General features: G+C 40.2%; 1 protein-coding gene across 2 annotated transcripts in view; it reads left to right on the forward strand.

Moving 5' to 3' along the window:
• LOC149324138 (PDZ domain-containing protein 2-like) overlaps positions 1-24,486 on the forward strand; it is a 294,838-nt gene that overhangs the window by 131,534 nt on the left and 138,818 nt on the right. For both annotated transcript variants that reach the window (XM_089496933.1, XM_089496943.1), the window contains 3 exons: positions 14,913-15,055; positions 17,176-17,308; positions 20,108-20,284. In XM_089496933.1, coding sequence (XP_089353059.1) covers positions 14,913-15,055; positions 17,176-17,308; positions 20,108-20,284 — 453 coding nt within the window. The remainder of the gene's footprint in view (positions 1-14,912; positions 15,056-17,175; positions 17,309-20,107; positions 20,285-24,486) is intronic.

The raw sequence follows: 24,486 nt of genomic DNA on the forward strand, positions 1-24,486 counted from the left end.
TAAATACATCCCATTTATTGTCTTTACTTCATCTGAAGTAGACAAGATGGTATCTCTTGGTAACTAAATACTCTGGAAGATGTTCCTATAACCAGTATGGCTGCAACTCTCCAGATACAGGTGGACTGCAACTCACCTTGTTCCTTACCATTAGATATGGTGGCTGGGGCTTCTGGGACATGCAGGCCAACAAAATCTGGGGGGTGGCATGATTCCCACCCCTGTAATAGAAAAAACTAGATGCTGATGACAGGAGGCATGAAGGTGTCATACTTTAGACAACATAACCCATCTTTTTGGCCTGAACAGGTGCATTCATTCCTCTTATGTTAAGGCTAGCCTCAAAGTGGGAGCAAGGGAAGTATGCCAACAATATCTCCATGTGAAAGCAGCCAGGTAGACTGTAATTTTGCTAATCAACAAAGCTTGTCCATCACCTTCTGCCAAATTGTGAGCCCATGTATGATGGAAAAGTGGCAGAAATGCAAAACAACAACAACAACAACAAACAAAACCCACATCCTCTTGCATAGATAAAGCACAGAAACTAGGAATGTCTAAGTACTGATCTGCAGTCCACATCTTCTCCTCTTCAGTTCAGAGGTATCTGCACATGCCCAGATTTTTATTGGTGCTCTGACTTCACACTGTTTTTTCCATTAGCTTCCTCAACAAAAGAAAGGAGAATTTATTTGTTTTCCATACATGTAAAAAAAGGAAGGTTCGGGGGGGACATGAAGCCTGGTAAGTTGCGGTGATTAAAGGGATGCAGAATGCAGAGGCACGGTGTAGCCCTGCAGATGATGAGCCGAAAACTCTATTATTCCTGCTTGTGAACAGAATGAGCTCCAGGGAACTATCTTATATCAGCAGTCTCACTGATGACATAATTTTCTTGGCAAAGCCTTTAAACATTTGGTTGGTCTGTTGCAAGCACCTGAACTAATGCAATCACCCATTGCTTTTAAAGACATCTGGAAACACCAGCAGCTGGACTGAGCTTTCTTTCTTTCCCTTTCTCTTCTTTTTAAAACTGTGTTCCTTCACTGAACCTACCCTTCCTTTCCCTCTCTTAAACTTAATGTAAGACTCACAAAGCTAGGCCTTGAAAACTTGAGATGCATCCATATTCCAGAATTGGATCTGTTTGTTAACACTTTAATTGTCCTGACTTCATCTTCTGAGTCCCTATGTTGGGAGAAAGGTAGGATATAAGATGATGATGATAATAAAAAATCCTATGCAATCCTGGGATATGTAGTTTTATAAGACAACTTAGAAATTCTCGACCAGAATTCTAGTTCAAGGAAGTATAGTAGAGAATTTTAAGCCCTTCACCAGTTTACAAATCCCAAGATTTCATTGGGTGAAGCCAAGACAATTAAAGTGGTATGAAACAAATATAATTGCATAGTGTGGATACACCCTTCGTCAGTGAGTAAATACTGAACCCTGAATTCTGTGATGTTACAGAGGAATAAACACATCTGAACATATACATGCAGTGGTGGGCAATTGTGCTCCCTCCATTTGCCCCCTCCAGAAAGATCAATCAGTCCTAGCCAGCAGAACAGTGGAGTAGCAATATGGAAATTGCAGTTCAAACTCACCTGATGTGCTATAGTTGTTTACCCATAGTTTGCAGAGGGCTTTTTCTTGTGCAGTAAGGAATCACAGTCATGGCTCTGGTCTATTTATTTGATTATTTTACATTCTTCCTTGCCTCCAAATAACTCAAAAACATAGTGCCCAGCTCCATTTTATTGCCACAACAACCTTTTAAAGAGGCTTAAGCCATACCTACCAACATTTCACAGATGAAAGCTGGGATATGCATTACGAAGCAGCATCAGAGTGTGCTCAAGACTAAAAGTTATCAGTGAGGAAGAACACACAAACCAGGGAAGGCTGCAGCAGTTTGCTTTTGCCTGAGCCTACAGGGAGGAGCAAGATTTTCCCCTTTTCTCCTCTCTGTTGAGTTTTGAATGAAAACTAATTTTGGGCTTTGAATTCAGTTTGCAGCAATTAAAGAAAGTTGAGGACAAAGGGTAGAAGTGGGAAGAGGTGAAAGATACTGGGATTTTTAAAAAAGAGGTGAAAATGTAGATTAATCAGGACTGTCCCCAAATTCAGATGGCCAGATGCTTAAAGAAGCTAAAGTGAGATACGGTAAGAGCCCAACAGAGGCCTGAACAGAGAGGCCAAAATAAAGCTGCTTCAGGTCACTTTGGAGGAATGCTGTTTAAATGCCGCATGCATCCTAAGAGGCCAAAAGCCATGTTCCAGTCCTAAGGACTAGAGTGCAGCTTTGGCGCAGCTTCTGCCTTCTTAGGATGCATACAGCATTTAAACAGCATACCTCCAAAGTGACCTGAAGCAGCTTTCAAGCCCTAAGTCTCCCTCCTCCATCCTTGTCCGGCAAACTGACCACTACTTTATAGTGTCTGTAAACCAGGCTTCCATGGTTTACTTATTCTTCACTTTCCCCTTTATATGACTGGAGTTTGTATGTGTGTGTGTTGTATACCTACAAGTCATTTCCGACTTACTGCGACCCCAAGGTGAACCTATCATGGTGGTTTCTTGGCAAGATTTGTTCAGAGGAAGTTTGCTATTGCTTTCCCCTGAGGCTGAGAGCATGTGACTTGCCAAAGGTCACTCAGTGGGTTTTATGGCTGAGTTTTTTTCCACTTTCATGCGTGTCATGTGCGAATGCAGAGGGCGAATGTAGAATGCCCACTGAAGCAGTTTTTGAAAATGTTTCTATACTTTTTTTATTTTTATTTTATAGTTGTCTGGAATCATCTTGTTTGCATCTACATATTATCAGAAGACATACGGAGCAGTTTCCAAAAGTCCTTTGTTAATTTCACCTCTCCTCCATTGTAAACTTTGTAGAACAGTTTACTTCATGAGTTGATGAGACCAATGGCAGTTGGTGGCTGCCATGTCAGTAGTATAATAAATCATAATAAATCCACTTTAGTCTTCAGTCCATTCTTTATAGGTGCCATCCAAGATACTATTTTGGGGATAGAGCACCTTGGCTCACTCCTCTTACATTCAGACTATAATCCAGAGTAGATTCACTGCCCCACTGGATGAGATGCTAAGCATTTACTCACTCTTTAACAGCCACATTTTATTTATATATTTCAATTTTAATCCTGCCTAATAAGTCAAGGAATTTTCAAGGTGATTTAACAAAATAGTAAAACGCACAAAATTACAGTTTAAAAAAAACAGGCAGAGTTTTCATTATTATATTCCATTCTGTTTATAGTGTCTCCATTTATTTTTCAAGCCAGCCCTGTTGGATTTCTTAAAAGCAAGGCTTTTAAAGCATAGGTTGGATTTTGCTCAAGTTGTGGGTGTGGGAAGAGAAGTAGTCAGTGATGGAAATTTGTTAATGATGGAATTTTGATGGTTTTGAAATCAAGATGTTTAATGGCCCTGCCTTGAGACAAGTAAGATTCAGGCTTTCCTGATTTTTGCTGGCCAGACATAGCCTTTCAGCAGCTGTATCACACACTTTTAATTCAATATGTAGATGGGCTCCAAAGATAGATGTATATTTCTGATGGCCCCTGGTTTCCTGACATTGGCAGATAAGTCCTGAGAGCAGCATGAAATTAGCAAATGTTATTCTCACTTGTGCTCCGTTATATAACACTGATAACCCATTTTCACACATAACGAGACAGAAAATGATATTCCTACCACTTTGAACACAGCTTAATTGTTCTAGTAGCATCAGCGGATGGAAATTTACTCTCCTTTTAAATGCAAATTTCAGCCAGATCTCTTTATGTGATACAGAAAGAAAGCCTCCCCCCCCCCCCCCACAAAAAAAAAATAATTGGTGGTGGTGCACACATAAACTCCACAGGGCATGATCAACCTGAAGTTAAGACCTCTTTAATGATTACTAGATGTCTTAGACTGAATTGTGGCAGATATTATATTAATTTAGAATTATCTGCTCTGAATAGCAGCTACTTTCCAAGATTCTTTAACAGTAGAGATTCTATAGACTGAACATGGAACTGTATATGGCAACAGCGTACTTTAGCACTGAGATATGGCTCCTCAGTGGGAGAATTTAAGAAGTGCAAGTTATTGTAGATGCATAGCTGCTCCCTAAATACTATGTGCTAGTTTGTGTGAATATTTCCTAAGCACATACAAACCATCAGGCCTATCCTTAAGAAGAAGAGCCCTCCATAATAATAATAATAATGATGATGATGATGATGATGATGATGTTTATTTATATACCGCTTTTCCAAATTAGATCAAAGCGGTGTACAACAGGAAGTACAATTCAAAGTAAAAAAACAAACAAACATAACAGGCCTCTCTCCCCCTCAAGATGGTGGTTGGAAGGAGGGCTTTTCTTCTTACAGGCAGGCAGTTGGAGCTTGCCTGCCTCTCTCCCCTCAAGATGGTGGCTGAAGGAAGGGCTTTTTTTCTTACAGGCAGGCAGTTGGAGCTTGCCTGCCTCTCTCCCCTCAAGATGGTGGCTGAAGGAAGGGCTTTTCTTCTTACAGGCAGGCAGTTGGAGCTAGCCTGCCTCTCTCCCCCCAAGATGGTGGCTGAAGGAAGGGCTTTCCTTCTTACAGGCAGGCAGTTGGAGCTAGCCTGCCTCTCTCCCCCCATGATGGTGGCTGAAGGGAGGGCTTTCCTTCTTACAGGCAGGCAGTTGGAGCTAGCCTGCCTCTCTCCCTCCAAGATGGTGGCTGAAGGGAGGGCTTTCCTTCTTACAGGCAGGCAGTTGGAGCTTGCCTGCCTCTCTCCCCCCATGATGGTGGCTGAAGGGAGGGCTTTCCTTCTTACAGGCAGGCAGTTGGAGCTAGCCTGCCTCTCTCCCTCCAAGATGGTGGCTGAAGGGAGGGCTTTCCTTCTTACAGGCAGGCAGTTGGAGCTAGCCTGCCTCTCTCCCCCCAAGATGGTGGCTGAAGGGAGGGCTTTCCTTCTTACAGGCAGGCAGTTGGAGCTAGCCTGCCTCTCTCCCCCCAAGATGGTGGCTGAAGGGAGGGCTTTCCTTCTTACAGGCAGGCAGTTGGAGCTTGCCTGCCTCTCTCCCCTTAAGATGGTGGCTGAAGGGAGGGCTTTTCTTCTTCAGGCAGGCAGTTGGAGCTAGCCTGCCTCTCTCCCCCCAAGATGGTGGCTGAAGGGAGGGCTTTTCTTCTTCAGGCAGGCAGTTGGAGCTTGCCTGCCTCTCTCCCCCCAAGATGGTGGCTGAAGGGAGGGCTTTTCTTCTTTCAGGCAGGCAGTTGGAGCTTGCCTGCCTCTCTCCCCCCAAGATGGTGGCTGAAGGGAGGGCTTTTCTTCTTACAGGCAGGCAGTTGGAGCTTGCCTGCCTCTCTCCCCTCAAGATGGTGGCTGAAGGAAGGGCTTTTCTTCTTACAGGCAGGCAGTTGGAGCTAGCCTGCCTCTCTCCCCCCAAGATGGTGGCTGAAGGGAGGGCTTTTCTTCTTCAGGCAGGCAGTTGGAGCTTGCCTGCCTCTCTCCCCCCAAGATGGTGGCTGAAGGGAGGGCTTTTCTTTTTACAGGCAGGCAGTTGGAGCTTGCCTGCCTCTCTCCCCCTCAAGATGGTGGCTGAAGGGAGGGCTTTACTTCTTACAGGCAGGCAGTTGGAGCTTGCCTGCCTCTCTCCCCTCAAGATGGTGGCTGAAGGAAGGGCTTTTCTTCTTACAGGCAGGCAGTTGGAGCTAGCCTGCCTCTCTCCCCCTCAAGATGGTGGCTGAAGGGAGGGCTTTCCTTCTTACAGGCAGGCAGTTGGAGCTAGCCTGCCTCTCTCCCCCCAAGATGGTGGCTGAAGGGAAGGCTTTTCTTCTTACAGGCAGGCAGTTGGAGCTTGCCTGCCTCTCTCCCCTCAAGATGGTGGCTGAAGGAAGGGCTTTTCTTCTTACAGGCAGGCAGTTGGAGCTAGCCTGCCTCTCTCCCCCCAAGATGGTGGCTGAAGGGAAGGCTTTTCTTCTTACAGGCAGGCAGTTGGAGCTTGCCTGCCTCTCTCCCCTCAAGATGGTGGCTGAAGGAAGGGCTTTTCTTCTTACAGGCAGGCAGTTGGAGCTAGCCTGCCTCTCTCCCCCCAAGATGGTGGCTGAAGGGAAGGCTTTTCTTCTTACAGGCAGGCAGTTGGAGCTTGCCTGCCTCTCTCCCCCTCAAGATGGTGGCTGAAGGCAGGGCTTTCCTTCTTACAGGCAGGCAGTTGGAGCTAGCCTGCCTCTTTCCCCCCAAGATGGCGGCTGAAGGGAGGGCTTTCCTTCTTACAGGCAGGCAGTTGGAGCTAGCCTGCCTCTCTCCCCCCAAGATGGTGGCTGAAGGGAAGGCTTTTCTTCTTACAGGCAGGCAGTTGGAGCTAGCCTGCCTCTCTCCCCCCAAGATGGTGGCTGAAGGGAGGGCTTTACTTCTTTCAAGCAGGCAGTTGGAGCTAGCCTGCCTCTCTCCCCCAAGATGGTGGCTGAAGGCATCTGTCTCCAGCCAGCTTGGGAGGGAGTGAAAAGACAGGCCCAATGCCATCAGGCCTATCCTTAAGAAGCAGAGCCCTCCCTCCAGTCCAGGCCTCAGAGGGAGAGAAGAACTGCTGGACCTGATCTGCTTCCCCACCATCATTCCCTTCTCCTTTTGTGTCGTGTCTTTTTAGATTGTAAGCCTGAGGGCAGGGAACTGTTGATTAAAAATAATAAGTGTAAACCGCTCTGATAGCCATTAGGGCTGAAGGGTGGGTATAAATATCATAATAAATAAAAATAAATAAATTTATTTCTTCCTTTGTCACAAGCCACAATTAAAACAATTAAGTGCAATTTCTCATTTCATCAAAATAAGTAATGATGATTAACAGTTTGTTATGGAACAAGCTAGGATATTGAGCCAACTCTGAAATACTGTGTCTTCACATGGACTTCCAGGTTGGAGAATGGTGGAACAAAACTAGACTCAAGTGATTCACTGATGAGGAGGTAGCTTAATGTTGTGATTGTTGGCCAAACTATTTTTGGGATTTTTTTTTAAAAAAATCTTTTCTTTAAAAAATATACATAAAAAGATTAAGATTAAAACCAAATAACAAGATCAACCCAAGAACAGTTTGTAAACAAAGTATATGGTTCAAACAAACTTACATTTCCTTTAACACATCCTCTCCAGAGGTGTACATGGTTTCCTGGTAACAAGATTTGAATATGAAGTGGAGTTTACAAAATTCAAAATGGGAGACCATTTTTCTTTAAATGATATACAACATCCATTGTCAGAAAGTTTTCCATTGAAAGGGAGTCCCAAATACTTCGCCACCAATCTTCCAGATTTAATTGGCTGGTTTTCCACTTCTGAGCAATATCTACTCTTGTAACAGCAATAAAAAATAATATTAAATGTTTATATTTAAGGTTTTTGGCACCATCAATAAAAATTGACAAAAGTACTAAAACAGGACACAAATAAATTTTTGATTAGTAATCTGAGAGATTATAGAGAGAACCTGTTCCCAAAAGTTAAACGTTTGAGTACAATAAAACCACATATGGAGGTACATTCCTCTATCTGAACAACCTCTCCAACAAAAAGGAGAGAGGTTTTTACTAATATAAGTCATATACCAGCGGTCACATACCATCAATGGATCAGTTTTAATGAACGTTCTTTAAAGAGAGCTGATCTAGAACTAAATGGAGGATGATTCTAAATGTGTTGCCATGCAGAATCTGGTATTGAGATGTTGTGTTCTAATTCCCAGTTCCGTTTAACTGCTAACCTGTTACTGTACAACTCTTCCATGAGTATAAATTAACCCAATAATTCCCTTGGGGGCTTATTTGAAGATACACAAAGATGTTCAAAAGGAGTTAGATCTTTCATACGCTCCTCTGTTCTAGCTATCTTATTTAACAGAATGGGAATTTGCACTAGCGTGAACCAAGATGGTTTAATAGGAGACAAAATCTCAAGAATAGACTCCGTAGATTTTGGTTTGGGTCCATCAAAACAATAGTTTCCCCTAGATCAAAAGAGGCTAGGGGAGGGATAACCCACTAGGGTCTAATGTCTCATCCCTGGTGTTCAAATTTCCACTTTGATGGTGAGTGATCACGAGTGGAAGGCTGTGTACATGCACCACTATGTTAAAAGCTTGTTGGATGACCAACACAAGGCCCACAAAACCAACTTTCTTAATTATGAATTAATGAACTAACAAAAGTGTTGGATTGTTCTGGAAAGAGGCTTTGTGATCCTAGTGCTGAAATGGTTATTTCTAGAGATGTTACTTCTTCACATGATCAAGAAACTGTGAGTAAACTGACTTGGGATTGTTTTAAGATTTTTTTCCCCATAGAGAGCAAAATGTGCAGAATTTGGGACTTTAATAATAGAACTGAAGAGTAAAGGGACCTAAATCTTTAATAAAGACAGAAACTGAAAAATAAAAGTATTTAAACTGTAAACAAAAGACAAGACTAGTAAGAATAATATTGTTATGAAATGGGAAAATGCAACTTGCTTACCTTTGAAGAGTGTGACAGTTATCATATAGATGGCACAACGGGAAAACGCCACCCCTTTTTTGCTGCGCAGCGTTGCCGCAGCAACCACAAGGTGAGGCACTGCTGCGCAGCAAAAAAGAGTCACCTAGAGGAGCTCCTGTTTGTGACGTCGTAAGGGCTGCATTGCAGCCCTTAGGACACCGCTTCCTCTTAGAGATGTGTGGGTGCTGAGGCGCCCACACATCATTTATACGCCCCCCACGTGGGCAGTGCTGCTTAATAATGGCACCTCACGCACATCGTAAGTCTCCGGAGTATATGGTTGGTGTGCGCTCCCAAGCCCTACTATCACTGCCACCACACCACAAAGGGCCCATGTGTATTATTATTATTATTAATGTTTATAGTGCTGTAAATGTACACAGCGCTGTACATACAAATGATCAAATCAATAAAAATGAAACCTGCCAATGTAGTACAATCTACAAAATACATACAAAACAATAGGTAATAATATAAAATAGAATTGGTTAAAATAAGCAGGCAACAATTAAAAACATAAACACCAACTGTCCAATCAAATATCCGATAGATAATCACACAGTGCCTGGGAACACTTCCCTGAACAGGATAGTCTTCAACTCAGATTTAAAAGTGGTCAAAGAAGAAATGAGCCGTGTTCATGGGGGAAGAAGATTCCAGGAGTGAGGGGCAGCAAGTGAGAAGGGACGAATCCAGGACAGGGAAGTGGAGATCCTAGGCTGGGACAGTAGACCTTGACTACTAGAACAGAGGGTATGAGTGGGAATGTACAGAGAAAGACATTCAGATAAGTACTGGGCCTTAGATAAGCAGGTGACTTGGCAGTGCTACTGTATTGACGTTAACATAAGCAAACTTAAAGTCGGGATTGTACAAAAGAAATTACTGGACAAAAATGATGGTGTGATAATGGGCCAGGCAATTTGGGAAGAAATTTTTAAAGGAGAGAGATAAGAGAGATGATGTTGGTAGACAAAAGTTTGAGGGGAATTTCTGGAGAAACAGAGGCTTATATAATAGAACAGACTTGTCGGGACAGTGAAGAAAATGAGGAGGCTCAAGATGGAGGGAGGAGAAGCTACGGAAAGAGAAAGAGATGGCCCTGTCCTTTTAGGTTCAGAGAAAGTTGAAGAACTGTGTGACCAGCAAGAATCAGCCGAGACCAAGAGACTTAATACTGGAGACGGCATTCCAGCTGGAAAAGAGACAGGGATCTGGGAGGTTAGAGGATCTAAGAGAGAAGAGCAGAAGGGAGAATGCCCAGAGTGCTGAAGCAGATTGGGAAGTATGTAAAGTGTCCAAGATCAAGATGAACTTTCGGTATGAAATAATGTATTTACTACGGGTTTTATTTTTTATGTTTGGATGAGTTATGACCAGTTTTTACAAGGACTGAGGCTTGGAAGGAAATCCCAATTCAGATATAAAGGTTTATAAGTGAAATGTAAAGAACTGGTTTTATCTGGGCTTGAGACAATATGTAGCTTCATGTGTTAACGGATGTGGGATGTCTGGTTTACAAAAAAGAAATATTTGTATAAGGAGCAAATTATTCATTCACAGATCATCAAAATACGGACTTTTTCCCCCTCATCCCCAGAAATGTATAGTAAAGATAAACCAATGTCATCTTCATTTTTTGAATTTCTCTTCAATATGGATGCTAGAATTGCTAGCAAGATCCTAGAAGAGGGAGTTGTGTGCCACACAGCTTATCTTAAACTCTCACCTCTGAAAATAGTCTGCTGTTAGTAGGTGTAGCGATTCAGTGGTAGATCCTGTCTTATTTTCAGTATTGTTGCTTTATTTTCAGTGTTGAAGAGAAATTCAAGATACCCTCCAACATTTCAGATAAAAACTAAGACATGGGTGGCCAAGTAACATCAGAGTGAGGTCAAGGTGGCGAAAGTTATTAATGAAAACAAACACACAAGTTAGGAGAGGCTGTAGCATTTTGCTTTTCCCTGTCCCTGCTGAGATGGATAGGATTTTGTCCCTTCTCATGAGAGGGAAAATACCCCAAACATGGACTCAATCAATAACTATTTTGATTCATAAGGAAGAAAAAGACCCGACCAATCCAAAAAATTATAGACCGATAGCGTTATTAAATTCGGACTACAAATTATTTGTATCAATATTGGCGGATAGATTAAAAAAAGTATTGAATAATTGGATTCATCCTGATCAAAGTGGTTTTCTCCCAGGTAGATTGATAAAAGACAATATTAGGAATTTGATAAATTTAATTGAAATTCATGAAAAGAAAATTGATAAAAAATTGGCTTTTTTTTTTATTGACGCGGAGAAGGCTTTTGACAATATTTATTGGGACTTCATGTTTGGGGTATTAAGAAAAATGGGGGTTGGAGAGAAATTTCAAGGCGCTGTTGAAACGATATATGCAAAACAAGAAACACAGATCGTAGTGAACGGGGAAAAAACACCATCATGTAGAATTTTTAAAGGAGTGAGACAAGGTTGTCCTCTATCACCATTATTATTTATATTGACTTTAGAAGTGCTGTTGGATAAGATCAGACAGGCCCAGAATATAGAAGGTTTCAAATTAAAGGGGGGAGAATATAAATTGCGTGCATACGCAGATGATTTGGTCTTAACTATCTCAAATGCAAATGAATGTATAGAACAAATGATAAAAGTATTAAAAAAGTTTGGGAAAGTAGCAGGCTACAGAGTTAATGGGGAAAAAACAAGTATACTGGCAATGAATATGACTAGAGAAGAAAAGATGTTTCTACAGGAAAAATCAGGATACAAAATAGTGAATTCAGTAAAATACCTTGGAGTAAATTTAACAACCAAAAATATAGAATTATTTAAAAACAACTATGAAAAAATGTGGAAAGGTGTGAAAACTGATCTGAAAAAATGGGCTAAATTGCAAACCTCCTGGATGGGTAAAATCTCTATAATTAAAATGGCGATACTACCAAAGTTTATGTTCTTATTTCAGAATCTACCGGTAATTGGAAATGACAGATATTTCAAGACATGGGAAAAGGAGATTTCGAAATTTATTTGGGGAGGGAAAAAAGCAAGGATTAAAAGCAAGATTCTACAGGATTCGGTAGAGAGAGGGGGACTCGCCCTACCAAACCTAAGATGGTATTATTACGCCTGTGTGATGGATTGGGTATTAGATTGGGTTAAACTTCAAAAAAAGAGGACAATAAATTTAGAGAAAATTGACTTAAAATTTGGGCTCCATGGGTATTTATTTTATGAGAAAATTAGAGCAGATGCAAATTTTAATAATCATCTGATTAGAAGAAATCTTTTAAGAGTCTGGAAAAAATATAAACATAGATGGTGTACGAAGCTCCCACTTTGGACATCGTCAAACGAAGCATTGTTTAAAAGAGAAGAACTGAAAAAAGACCACTGGGTCTCATATAAAGATATAACTAAATTACAAAAAGGGGAGAGGGTCATGAAAACCCAGGAGGAATTGATCAAGGAGGGATATTCATGCAATTGGTTCACCTACCTACAACTTCGAGAGATTTAATTTAGATAGTAAATCATACGGCATTGGTCCAGCGGAATTAGAATTAGAAAAAATATTAAAAGATCCCACAAAACAAATTTCCAAAGTACATAATTTAATTAGAAAATTCGAATTAGAAGAAGAAACGGTGAAGGAATTTATGGTTAAGTGGGCACAAGATTTGGGGGAACAAATTCACCTGGAAGATTGGGAAAAAATCTGGAAGACAAAAATTAAATATACTCCATGTGTACTGTTAAAAGAAAATGTATATAAGACAATTTATAGGTGGTATTTAACGCCATTTAAGATTTCAAAGATGTTTAAAAATAATAAAAATAAATGTTGGAAATGTAAAAGAAATATAGGTACATACCTGCACTGTTGGTGGAGTTGTAGTAAATCAAAAAAATACTGGAATCAAATACATAAAGAAATTGAAAAAATAACAAAGTTTAAAGAAAAAGCCAAACCCAGGCTGTACCTCTTAAATATAACAGGTACCCAAGAGTTGAATAAGGAAAAAGATAAACTACTTTTTTTCTTGATTACGGCCGCTAGAGTCTCCTATGCAAAATTCTGGAGACTCGAGGAAACTCCGAACATAGAGGACTGGAGATTGAAGGTAATGGAGTACTTCGAAATGGATAAACTGACCACTCTACTTGGAAATGGCACTCTGGATGATTTTGATAAAACATGGAACCCATGGAAGAAATATTTGAAAAAGGAAATGGGGGATATTACACAGTTGGAGCGTGATGAATAAGAGAAAGAGAAAGCAGAGGAAAGAGTTTCTGTGATAGTAACAATATAAAGGATTTGAATTAGGAAATGGTGTAGTTCTTATAATGGTTATTAAGGATTCGATGGAAACGGTATAACTTGTAATTAAAAAGAGTTAGTGATAAGAAATAATAGGTTAAGGGAGGATACTGGTAGTCAGCCTTAGAAAGGGAGAGAGTATGTGTAACATATAGGATTAAGTTAAAGTTGTCAAGATGAAGAAAAGGTTATAGAAAAGAAGACATTAGAGCTATTAGTTTTTAATTGTATGGTAGATTTTGTAGGAAAGTGTATATGATTGATGTGTATATATTCAATTCTTTAATTAAAAAAAAAAAAAAGGATTTTGTCCCTTCGTTTACTCCCCCTATTGAATTGCTTATAAACTACAGTACTTTTGCTCTTTGAACTCAGTTTGCAGCAGTTTAAGTAAGGTGAAGACAAAGGAGAAAAGTGGGGTGAGGAGAGGGAAATAGGGACATTTGCAAAGCAGCTGAAAAAGTAGGGTGGTAGAGGACTAATTGGAAATTTTCCCTGTCAAATTGGGACAGTTGGAGGGTACAATGCAATGGCTTAGTCCAGTCAGCTCTTGTGCAAAAATGGGGAGAGGATGCCGTGTTCTTCTTCCCAGACAGTAAAATTCTTAGGGATAAAACTTTTTCTGTTTGCTGACACAAATAAGGTAGTAGGATCAGATAATGGAGGCTGGAAGGATAAAATACTGTAGTGCAATCAGGATCGGTCTTTCATTGTTTGGCTCCATATCATGGGAATCTTTTAGCAAAAGGAAAGAAGTGCCCCCTAGTACTGGAATAACATCTTCTCCGTCTGTAAACTATTAGGTTCAGTTACTGCAAATGCTCCTCTCTTTTGTTTAAAATGGTGTCTGGCTAAATGCTTGGGGCCTGGTGTTCATTGAGTGCTGCCTGCTGCTGTTAAGAGAAGATATGCCAAAAGGCAACCATTTCACTCTTACGAGCTCTCCACCTTTAGAGAAATATGTGTACCAAGTGCAGGAAAAACAGTAACTCTTTATGCCTCCCTCAATAACAGCCTCCTTATACACTTAAGTCCGTACTAATTATTAGCTTCTTGAATATACACAGTACAAGTGCAAAGAAAACGAGTACCTGGAATTACAAGTGTGTGTGTTTTCACCAATGAATATGAAACCTGTGGTCAGAGATCTTATGGCGAGGGGTGTATTGAGGGAAAACAGCTGGGAACAGTTAATTTTAATGCCATTTAGGCTACGATCCTGTACTTGGGAAGAAGTCCCACTAAAATCAGTGTGAAATACATACCATTAGAGAAATACAAGAGTGAAAGTGGGTGGCCATGACAGCAAATTGATGGGAAGGACTGAGGAAAAGGTCATATTATGTAACTGAAAATAGCTGTTCCATAGGTCCTCAAGTCATGGCACAAAGGCACTACCAATGGCAAAGGAGCATTTCAGTGCAATTGTGTGTCCCTAATCTTTACTTTAGAAGATAAAAACTTACTTGATAATATTTCTTAACAATGTGTATGCAATATTGTATAGATACAATACTTGTTGCTTTTCAGAATCAAATTTATATTCAGTTCCATAGCTGAAAGGCCTCTCTGAATAGTTTATATAGCAATTTTTTTTAAAAAAAGACAGTTCTTGTTTTTACACTTATAATCTTAAAAAGACACAGCACAAAAGGTGAAAGGAGTTTGGAAGAGAAAAGAAAAACAAAAAATCAGGCACAACTTCTTAATAGTATGAAATTCTTAATGATGTATTACAGTGTTTACTGTGAAGCAGAAATTATGTTTGGATTTAAATATTGGCATGGTCCAGTATTTAAACGTATAAATAAACATAGGCTTAGAGTTAGCACATGCTGCTAAATCTGTATGCTTGAAGGATAACTCCCCTTTGTTCCCTTAGCTGCTTATGGTCTGGGAGATACATGACTTTCCCCTCTAAAGAAAGCAAAAGCTCTGTTAGCACATGCTAGAACTAAACTGGGGGTGGTTGGGAGATAGATGCCATGAGAAAGTGTGTTTTCTTAAATAAAAATGCAAGAACGGTCTGAAAATTTCTCTCTCAGCGAGAAGGCTGCCGGATATGGAAGATGGCCATGATGAAGGGAACAGACGGGCTGGGTATCCAGATCACTGGAGGTCGAGGTTCAAAACGCTCTCCTCATGCCATCATTATTGCACGGGTGGAAGAAGGAGGCTCTGCTCACAGGTACTGTCTGCTGTGTTGTCAGATGGATTTGAGTGTCTCATTCAGAGACTAAAACTTGGGGCATAATCCAAGACTCAACAGGCAGTCTCACTTTTTACCCTCCTTTTCAGCCAAATGTGCCTGCCTCCCAAAGTACAGTTGGCCCTCCATATCCATGGATTCTGTCTCCACTGATTCAACTATGTGCAGCTTGAAAATATTCCAAAATGACATAAATTCCAAAAAGCAAACCTCTATTTTGCCATTTTATGTAAGGGACACTATCTTACTAAGCCATTATATTTAATGAGACTTGAGCATCTATGTATTTTGTTATCCATGGGGGTTCCTGGAACCAAACCCCAACAGATGCCAAGGGCCCACTGTAGGTTACAGTTAAAATCTTGACACAATCCCAAAGAGATTGAGGAAAAATGATCCAGCTCTACCTTTAGGTGGAGTGAGGCAGTCTGAGGCACTTGAAACTGAGGGATTGTCTACACAATTAAAATACTCTTGGTTCTAGTCAGTTTTAATGCAGTTCAGACACATACAATTCAGGCCTTTTGTGATAGGCCCCCTGAAAAACTGCTTAAACTCTGCAAAAAAAAAAAAAGTGTGTGTGTGTGTGCAGTTTTTACTGGAGTATCTGGGAGTATTTGTGAGGATGCACATTATTGAACATGTGGCCATCTGATTGCTTCATGTGAATTTGGACGGTTGTGCATTTTCAGCAGAGGGAGGGAAAAGTATTGGTAATAGATGTGAATATGCACAGGAAAGCGAAGACAATTAAACATTTACCTAATAAGTGGACTAGCCCTGGGTATCATGAAAGGGCATCAAACAGTTGCTGAATTAATTGTTGCTTTTTTTTCATAGCTGGGGGGGGGGGAGGAAAGAAATGCTTGTGGGATTTTCTGCTTCAGGCATCTTGACTTCCATGGGAAGAAACTATTCCTTTCAACTGCCCTTTCTTGTCTGTGTATACTTAGGTGCCATAAGCCTGTCAACCTATGGCGACCCCATGAATTTCATAGGGTTTTCTTGGGCAAGGAATAAATACTCAGAGGTGATTTGCCAGTTCCTTTATCTGAAATATAGGCTACAGGATTGCCAATATTTTATTCCAACAACTGTAGTTATGCAGCGTATTGTGGGATTCCTTCCACACAATGAGAAATTAGGTCAGGAACTCACCACATAAGCCTTGGCATGGATTAGTCCATTGCCTGGAAAAGAAGCCAAAGGAAGCTGGCCAATGGATGCCCCATTCAGTCTTGTGAAGATGGATAAGAAGCTAAGCACTGAGAGGAGAATGAAGCCATGCAGAATTAACTACTCCACAGAAAGCATGTTAACTACTTCGTGGGAATTTAATATTAAAGCCGACCTACTTACCAGCCATATTGGCAGTGCTCTGAGACGCTCCAGAGAAGGTGTTAACTAAATGTGGAGTGACTTGATTATTCATTATTAACAAAATGCAGACGGTACCTCCTGCATTCAACTGGAAATCCCCTGCCTTGAAAGTGGGTGAATGGGGATGTGATTTCCAGACAAAGCACTAGCGTGTACTCATATTTTACTCATCTGTGACTGTATTGTGGGGGGACTCAATTATTGGAATAGTATTTTAGGCATAGCTACATTCTGTTGCTGTCTTTGAACATCGAATAGCGGGGCAATTAATGGAGCAGCTTAAAGGGCTGCATGTATGTGTTGTGGTGAATCCACTCTGGGTTTTAGTCTAAACTTTAAAGGAATAAGGGAAATTTACTACAGTCATTAGACAAGTATATGCAGTACTAGATATCAAAGCACTTTAAAAGCACAGTGCATTAGACCACATAATACAATGTAACCGTGTAAAATTACTGAAACCACTCCGTATAAAAAGAATAGTAAAAAAAGTATAATATTATCTTGGAATTTTGAAGAAGTTATCCAAAGTGCCAGAAGAAGACCAGTACCTTGGACAGCTCTTTTAAAGTTTGGTCAAAAACTCAGAGTGGATCTACTACCCTCACTGACATGGGAATTGGTAGCTGCCAGTAGGGCCTTCTTTTAAGCCTTCAGAAACTGTATTTTCTTTCTTCTTTGTTTTAGAAAACATGAAACATTTCTTTTTATTTCTTTAGGGATGGAAGGCTGAAAATAGGTGATGAGCTACTAATGATCAATGGCCAGTCTTTGGTTGGTCTCTCCCATCAAGATGCCGTCGCTCTTCTTCGATCAGCTGAGGGTCTCATCTATCTGGTAGTTGCAAGCAGGGTAAATAATCTCTCATTTATGGTTTTATATGTTGAAATGTGTGGAGAGGGGTCATTTGTGCAAGATGTGATAAAGGCCAATAATTCAAATGGCTTTTATAAAGTGTTGGAATAATTGATGGATTAATAAAAGAAAGTGTTCTTTGTTCAGTGAATAACTATCACTAGAATAACAACTATCGCAGCTGGCTAAGTGAAGATGAAGACACACATTCCAATTTGTGATGCTCAAGGCTTTGGAACGCTACATTCTGTGATAATTTGTTATAAGGGGATGTTCGTTAAAATCAGTTCTGACACATGTGAGGTTGGATGACTTTTTAACCCTTCCCAAAACTCATGGAATTGCATCTTTAAGTACTAGATGCCAGGGATAAGAAACAGAGAGTGGTCATCAATGTCATGAAACAGCCTTATCCTGGCACACCTCAGTTAACAAAGACTAACACTGATGCTCCTTTTTGCAAAGTATTTTATGCCTGCCTAGGCTCCTTTTCCTTCCTTTTCCTCTGTCTAGCTTAAGGTGTTTTTTTAGCAGCATCAGCATTGGGGAAATGATGAAGGAAGGTTGGAGAAACACAGGCCTTTGGTGTTCAGCAAAGTAATAGCAGCTTGTTTGCAGTAAACAGTGCAATATAGCTTGAGCTGGGAAAGAATGGTATTCTGCTGTAGCCATTCATGCTGTAGCTGCATATGGAATGCCTTTCTGAGCATGTTTGAACTGCAAAACAGAGAGAAAATGGGAGAGCAGGTAGATCTGAGTCACCAGCTATCCCCAACATATTTTTTTAAAAAAACTTACATAAAGTTTGCCCACAAAAATGGAAATCGTAAGAAAAGTGATCTGATAAAAGGAAAATGTATGCATTAAAATGGGATGCCTTTTAAAAGAAGCCTTCAAGTGGTGTCAAAGTTGTTTTTTATTTCTACAAGGCTTCCCTGACCTGATTGTTTCCTTTCATATGTGCCAGCCATCAAAGTTGTACACTCACCAATGGAATAGATGGCGGGTGAGAAACCTGTGGTCTTCCAATCATTGTTGGACTCTCATGTCCCATTAGCATGACTGTTAGGCGTGCCAGATTCCCCATCACTGAAACAAGTTGCAATAATGGAAATCAATATAGCAGAATCTATTTAAAGAGCTTGTTTTTGACAATACTGTGTTGGACAAAGCTGTGGGTTTTGTCTTGTTCTTCTTATGGAGCTGTACAACCGGCTTTCAAATGCAGGCAACCATGCCCAGATTTTACAATCTACTCCTTTGAGCAAAAAACCCCACCCAGCAAGTCTTCTGATAACATTCACATTCATTGTGAAATAGATATCAGAACAAGTCTCAAGATGTACGCACTTACAATGACTTTTGCAACATTTCAGTTAGAGTTATTAAAGGTTTGGCAGTAACTCTACTGTGGGATTTTGCCCCAGTCTCCATCTCGCCTTGTTGGTACAACCATAAATGTGGATGTGTTTGAATTTGGGTTAGAGAGTTAGGCTGCATTCCAGGAGTCAAGATGCTGGCCCACACCTTCTTGAAATTCTTTCTTCAGTCATGCCACACCTCAGTCTGTTCAACTGACTTGAATTCTTATAGGAGAAAGCCTTGCCAGCATCCGCTTTAGGTAAATGGAAGGCTGTGTTGTCTCAGGTTTTTCAGGAGTTAACAAGGGCACCTTCATCTGTACATGTGCAGCATATTCAGCTCTCTTACCATTTGATTAGTCAGCTTTTGACTGAATTTGTGAACTGAATTCAACTGAAAAGCAAGCATTCACATTGAAAGTTGTGGCTGCATTATTTAGTCATAATGACTCCTTCACACAGGCAGGTTGCCACTCAGTGCTACAACTGATAAGCTGAGTTACCAGTCAGTGCCACAACTGTGTGAATCAGGCATGTGAGCACCATCTCTCTAACTTTAAAAAAAGTTTTAAACTTTTTAAACATGGAAACACATTGCCTTGCTTGTTTTCCTGCCCATATATTATTAATTTTTAGTCATAGAGTGGGTCCTTGGTATTTGCTGGAGTTTGGTTCCAGGATCACCCATGAATACCAAAATTTGTGGAAGTTCAAGTTCCATTAAATACAGTGGCACAGTAAAATGATATCTCTTATATAAAATAGCAAAAATCAATGCTTGATTATTGGAATTTATATTTTTTGAATATTTTCAAACTGTGGATGCTTGAATCCATGGCTAAAGAACCTGTGGATAGAGAGGTCTGATTGTATATGATTCAGTAATGGCTTAGTTCTGTAAAACATTTTTTTTTAAAAAAAAAAACATAAGTGCAAGGTTATAATAATCTAAGCCATGATGACTATGAAGAGCCATTAGCCAAGGCTGTAGACACAAATAATACAAAGTGTGTTGGATTTTTTAAATATACAAAAGCAGGAAAGCAAAGTGTGTGTGTGTCGGGGGAGGACCATTAGATGATAACTGTGTTTTAAAAATGTCTATTTTGATAATAACTATTTTTAAAGGGAGTTGTGATTGTGGAAATAACTACACTGTTGTGCTGACTGATCAGGTGGACTGATTCACACCCACGTTGTCTCCAAATGATCAGCTGTTTGATGGAGCCTCAAATACAGAACAGATACATTTATGTTTTTTGTGTGCCATTGCCTCCAGCATTATGAACAAATGCCATCCCTCCTGCTATTTGCTGCCTCTAATCTATAGCATGATACTAATAAAAGCCTACAGTACAACATTGTTCCTCAGATTATTGAACTTTTATATGCAAATAAATAATGCATTCTTCCTCTTCTCATCTCTTCCTTACAGGAAGGGGCAGACGAGGATTTCCTTAATTACCCATCTACAAGTTTGCCAGACTTAATTAGCACCTGCTCCGCTCAAGATACAGCTCAATGGACTGACAACAAAGAGAATGAAGAGCCAGATGAAGTGGTGGAAGAGGATGCCAAAGGAGAGAATGTGGTGCCAGAAGTCTTAGAACCTGTAAGTATGTTTTTTGATTAGAGATGATCAATTAAGCTTATTTATGGCCCATGCCAGTTTTGATGGTTTTCAATCATGTGTTCAACCATTCTGTTTTTGCATCAATCTGTAGGATTTTTTTTTCTTTACTTGCACACAAAAAATTGTTTTGATTTGCATATACATTTCCTCAATGTATACCCTTTTTGGATACCACTTTCCTGAATATGAACATGTGTGTGTGTGTGTGTGTGTGTGTGTGTGTGTGTGTGTGTGTTTTAAAGCCAAGAACTGTACTAGAAGATCCAGGCAAGTGTGCAGTCCTAAAGGTAATGGTTTTCTGATCTGCATATTAGTCCGAAAAGCAGAAATTAAGTTGGATTGCTTAAAAATATTAACAACACTTCTCCCCCCCCCCCCCCCATTCCTTCCTTGGACATATTATTTTGAACAAAGATTTGTGAGCAAGTTGTTTACCTAACTTAGCTGCTATGGCTATTTTGCAAATATGCCATTATGCAATAAAATGTCTTCCACAATAAGTGAAAATTATTCTCATCACATCCTCTTTTTTTAAAAAAAATAATAGTGTCCTGATTCAGATATATTTTTGGTTGAGGATGGGCTTAGTTTGCAAGTCCTGTTGCTGAGGTGCATAATGCTAAGGAAATCTCTCTGTTAACATTTGACGTGATCCATTTGATCCTAAGCTCACTTAAGTTTAGCCTTGATTCCCACTACATTTTAAACCAGTTTGTAATCCGGTTTGAAGTGGTTTAAATGACCCTTGTTCGCACTTGAGCCAAATCGCTGAAGCAGTTTGGAGAGGGGGCCATGCACTACACCCATTTAATACACTTCTTTTTGACGCTCTTTTTTCCACCTCTTTTGCAATAAATCAGTTCAGCACAAGTATGAACAGGATGTGGATCAGAATTGATTTTTTTAAATGACGTGATCAGATGATCATCCACTGAAGAGGGTCCCTTTAGAATCTAATCATTGGTCAATGTGAATGAGAAGTGTGTTATTTTACAACAAGAAAATACGATCAGGGCAACTGCAGTGTGAAGCACGCTCTGCTGTTGAATTGATCCATCGATTCAGATCACACACTGATGTATTTGTAAGTGGGAATGAGGCCTTAGTTTGAATAGATGATAATGTAGGATCGGAAGGAAGAGGACAAAGTCCTTGTCATTATACATATAACTATTATTCCACTTTAACGGCCAGGCCATGGTTCCATCCTGTGAAATCCTGAGGTTTGAAGTTTAGAGGCATTGGGGATCTCCAGCTGGGAAGCTAAATACCCCTCCCTAAACTGCCAATTGAAGGTTTCTATAGGATGAAACCTTTGCTGTTAAAGTGGAATAATAGTTATATTTATAATGGCAAGGACTTTGTCCTGGATGTGAGAGTGGGCAGTTAGCTTCTGTAGCATTTTGAGAAAAGTTATTGAATTATGTTTGGTTTACAGAAAGAGTCACAGCATAGTGAAAGATCCATAATTCCGTGAGAGAACACATACCTAACATTCTAAAGTTCCCAACATCAACTCCTCAACACCTCTAGCATCTCTACGTCCAGGAAAGACCCCTGCTTGAAACTCTAGAGAGTTGCTACCAGTCATTGTAAACTAGGAGCAGTCACTTTGGCAAACCCAAGACCAATTTTCACCCTCCCCTGAACCTCCGCTGGCTGTATCTAATGTTATGTTGTCATAAAAATGGCCACCACCACTCCAACTTCCAAGACTGTCCTGTTTTAGACCTCAAATTGTCTTTTAAAAACAACAACAACAACCAAAAGGAGTAGTAGGCCACATCTGGCCATACTTTCTCCAATGGAGGCACCTGATCCATATAGTGTGGTTCTCACTACTGGGAAAGATCCTATTCAGCATGATGAGAGATGATAAAAAAGCCAGGGTGGATTTGTGAATCCTTGCAGTGGTGGATCCACTGGCTGCCTCTGCTTTGCCCATTCTGGTGCAAACAGTGTTGAGTTATAAAGACCAGTGGTCTGGTTTGTTATAAGGACACTTCCTGTGTTCAAAGCTCTGAATAGAAATGAGACAACTGAAGTGTGAGAATGAAAATGCCAACCTGCAAGGAAGGCTCAATCTCCTTTGTCGGCTTGCAGTGAGTACAGAATACCAGCAGCTCTGAAATGGACCACTGTTTAATGTTTCTGATAATACAAGTTTTATACGACAGCACAGTGTCTAACAGGATCAGGATCTCCCAAGACTAGTCTATAATTAATGGTCATGAATGATAAAATACCATTATAATTCATTAAAATTTCATTTTGATTGTGTGGGTTGAATAAATTTATTCAGTTTTTTTTTTGGGGGGGGGGGGGAGGAAGGGAGTAAAGTAGCCCTGAAATGAAATGAAAACAAAAAACAGATCTGAAAACAGTAAAAAAGTAGCCCCAACATATTAACACTGCAAACCCTGGCCCCACTGAAGGCAGGCTAAAGCCTAGCCTTTACTACTGCTGCAAGCAATGCAACAATGCCAGAGCTTAAAGTTATGAACAGTCTATCACGTTCTAAAATATTTGGGCAGAAGGAGCTGTTGAGATTCAGAAAACTCTGACCTCCTAAAGATCAAGGTTGGCCGACTTCAGGATTCTGGGATCTACTTTAATTTTTACTAGAATACAAAATCTACCTACTGGAGCCAGCTGTAAAACAGCAACACATTAAAGGAACAGGATTCATGATTCAGCCTAGGAATACTTACAGTAATGAGAATTGAGCTAATAGTCTTTCTGTATAAAAATCCATTATCCCCAAATTTCATTTCATTTGCCTAATTTAATAGATAGATGGTGAGTGGGTGAAAGGAAAGTCCCCCCTTTTTCTCCTTGGCATTGTTAAATAACGGTCAGTCTGTTCAGTCACCAGGGCTGATGAGAGCTGTAGTCAAAAACTTCTGGGGCAGCTGTCTGGCTATTGTGGGAAACAGGGTGCTGGATTAAATAGGCAAGACTTCCAACCTCATTCCCTATAGGGGACATTCAATCCCATCTACTTCAGCCTGTGTGTCCAGTTGCCAGGGATGATGGGAGGTGTAATCTAGAGCATGATAGGTTTTGGAGGCGTGAGAGAGAGACTTTTGGTCTGGTGTTTTATGTTCTGATGTAGAGGCAGTGTCACCCATTCTGCATACACCCTAGTAATTTCAGTGGTGCATGCATAGTTTTCTACCTTCCTCGCCACACTTTACACATGGATTTGCTACTTGATGTTTTCTCTTCTTGAGTACAAGCAAGCTCCCTCCTAGCCATGTGGACCTTGTCATGCTGTCTAACCAAAGTGTCACTTCCTATTAATTAATTTGCCTTAGGAGTGGATTGAAACATCACACCAGTGGGATTTCTTAGTATCAATATGTAAACAGCAGCATATTAAAAAAAAAAAAACTAGCAAGGATTTTTACCCCCACTTGATGATAACCATATGAATTAACTAGTGTTGCATGGGTTGGAGATAGTAAAAGTAGTGTCAGATAACAAAACCCTCTGAAAAACAACAACCCCATTTTCCTTCCTGGCTGTGGTCAGAGCTGCAAAAGGTACAAAGAGGTTGTTTTCTCCAGGTGCTGAAACAGCCAATATATACAATGTAATCTAACATCCTTTGAAAAATAATAATCATCTGTTTATAGGAAGGGGAAAGGGTTTCTGGAAGTTTAACAATGTTGCAAAATCTTTGGCTCAGTTTCAGTTTAGGTTGTACTAAAATCTGTTAAATTGCATATGTGCATGCGCACATGCGCATGCATACACACATACACTCCTTCACCTCTGTATTTGCAAATTTTTTGCTATCACTGATTCATTGGTGGTTGGTTTTTTTTTATTTAATACTTCTCTGCTACTTATTCTGTAGGGTTATTCTCTAAGAGAATTATAGGAAACATTCCATCCAGCTTTGGAAGCTGGCGTTCCTCTTGCACTTGGACATATCATAAAAGCTCCAGAAGGCTCTGATCCTTAAAAGGGCCCAATAAGATCTGGTCTGGAACTTCCCTCTCATTCACAGGAATGAGTAATATGATAACAATATACAGATTTGGATGTATTGACCAGGATCCCAACACTAAAATTTGGAGAATAGACTTTGTTTGATCCAGTAATTTTAATCCAAATTGTACTCAGCTTCCAGGAAGTTATGCAAGGGAGCAAAACTGCTCCAGGGACAGACAGAT

Source organism: Sceloporus occidentalis, unplaced genomic scaffold (genome assembly GCF_023333645.1).
Source record: "Sceloporus occidentalis isolate IW3139 unplaced genomic scaffold, rSceOcc1.0.p SCAF_1, whole genome shotgun sequence".
In the NCBI taxonomy this organism is placed as follows: domain Eukaryota; kingdom Metazoa; phylum Chordata; class Lepidosauria; order Squamata; family Phrynosomatidae; genus Sceloporus; species Sceloporus occidentalis.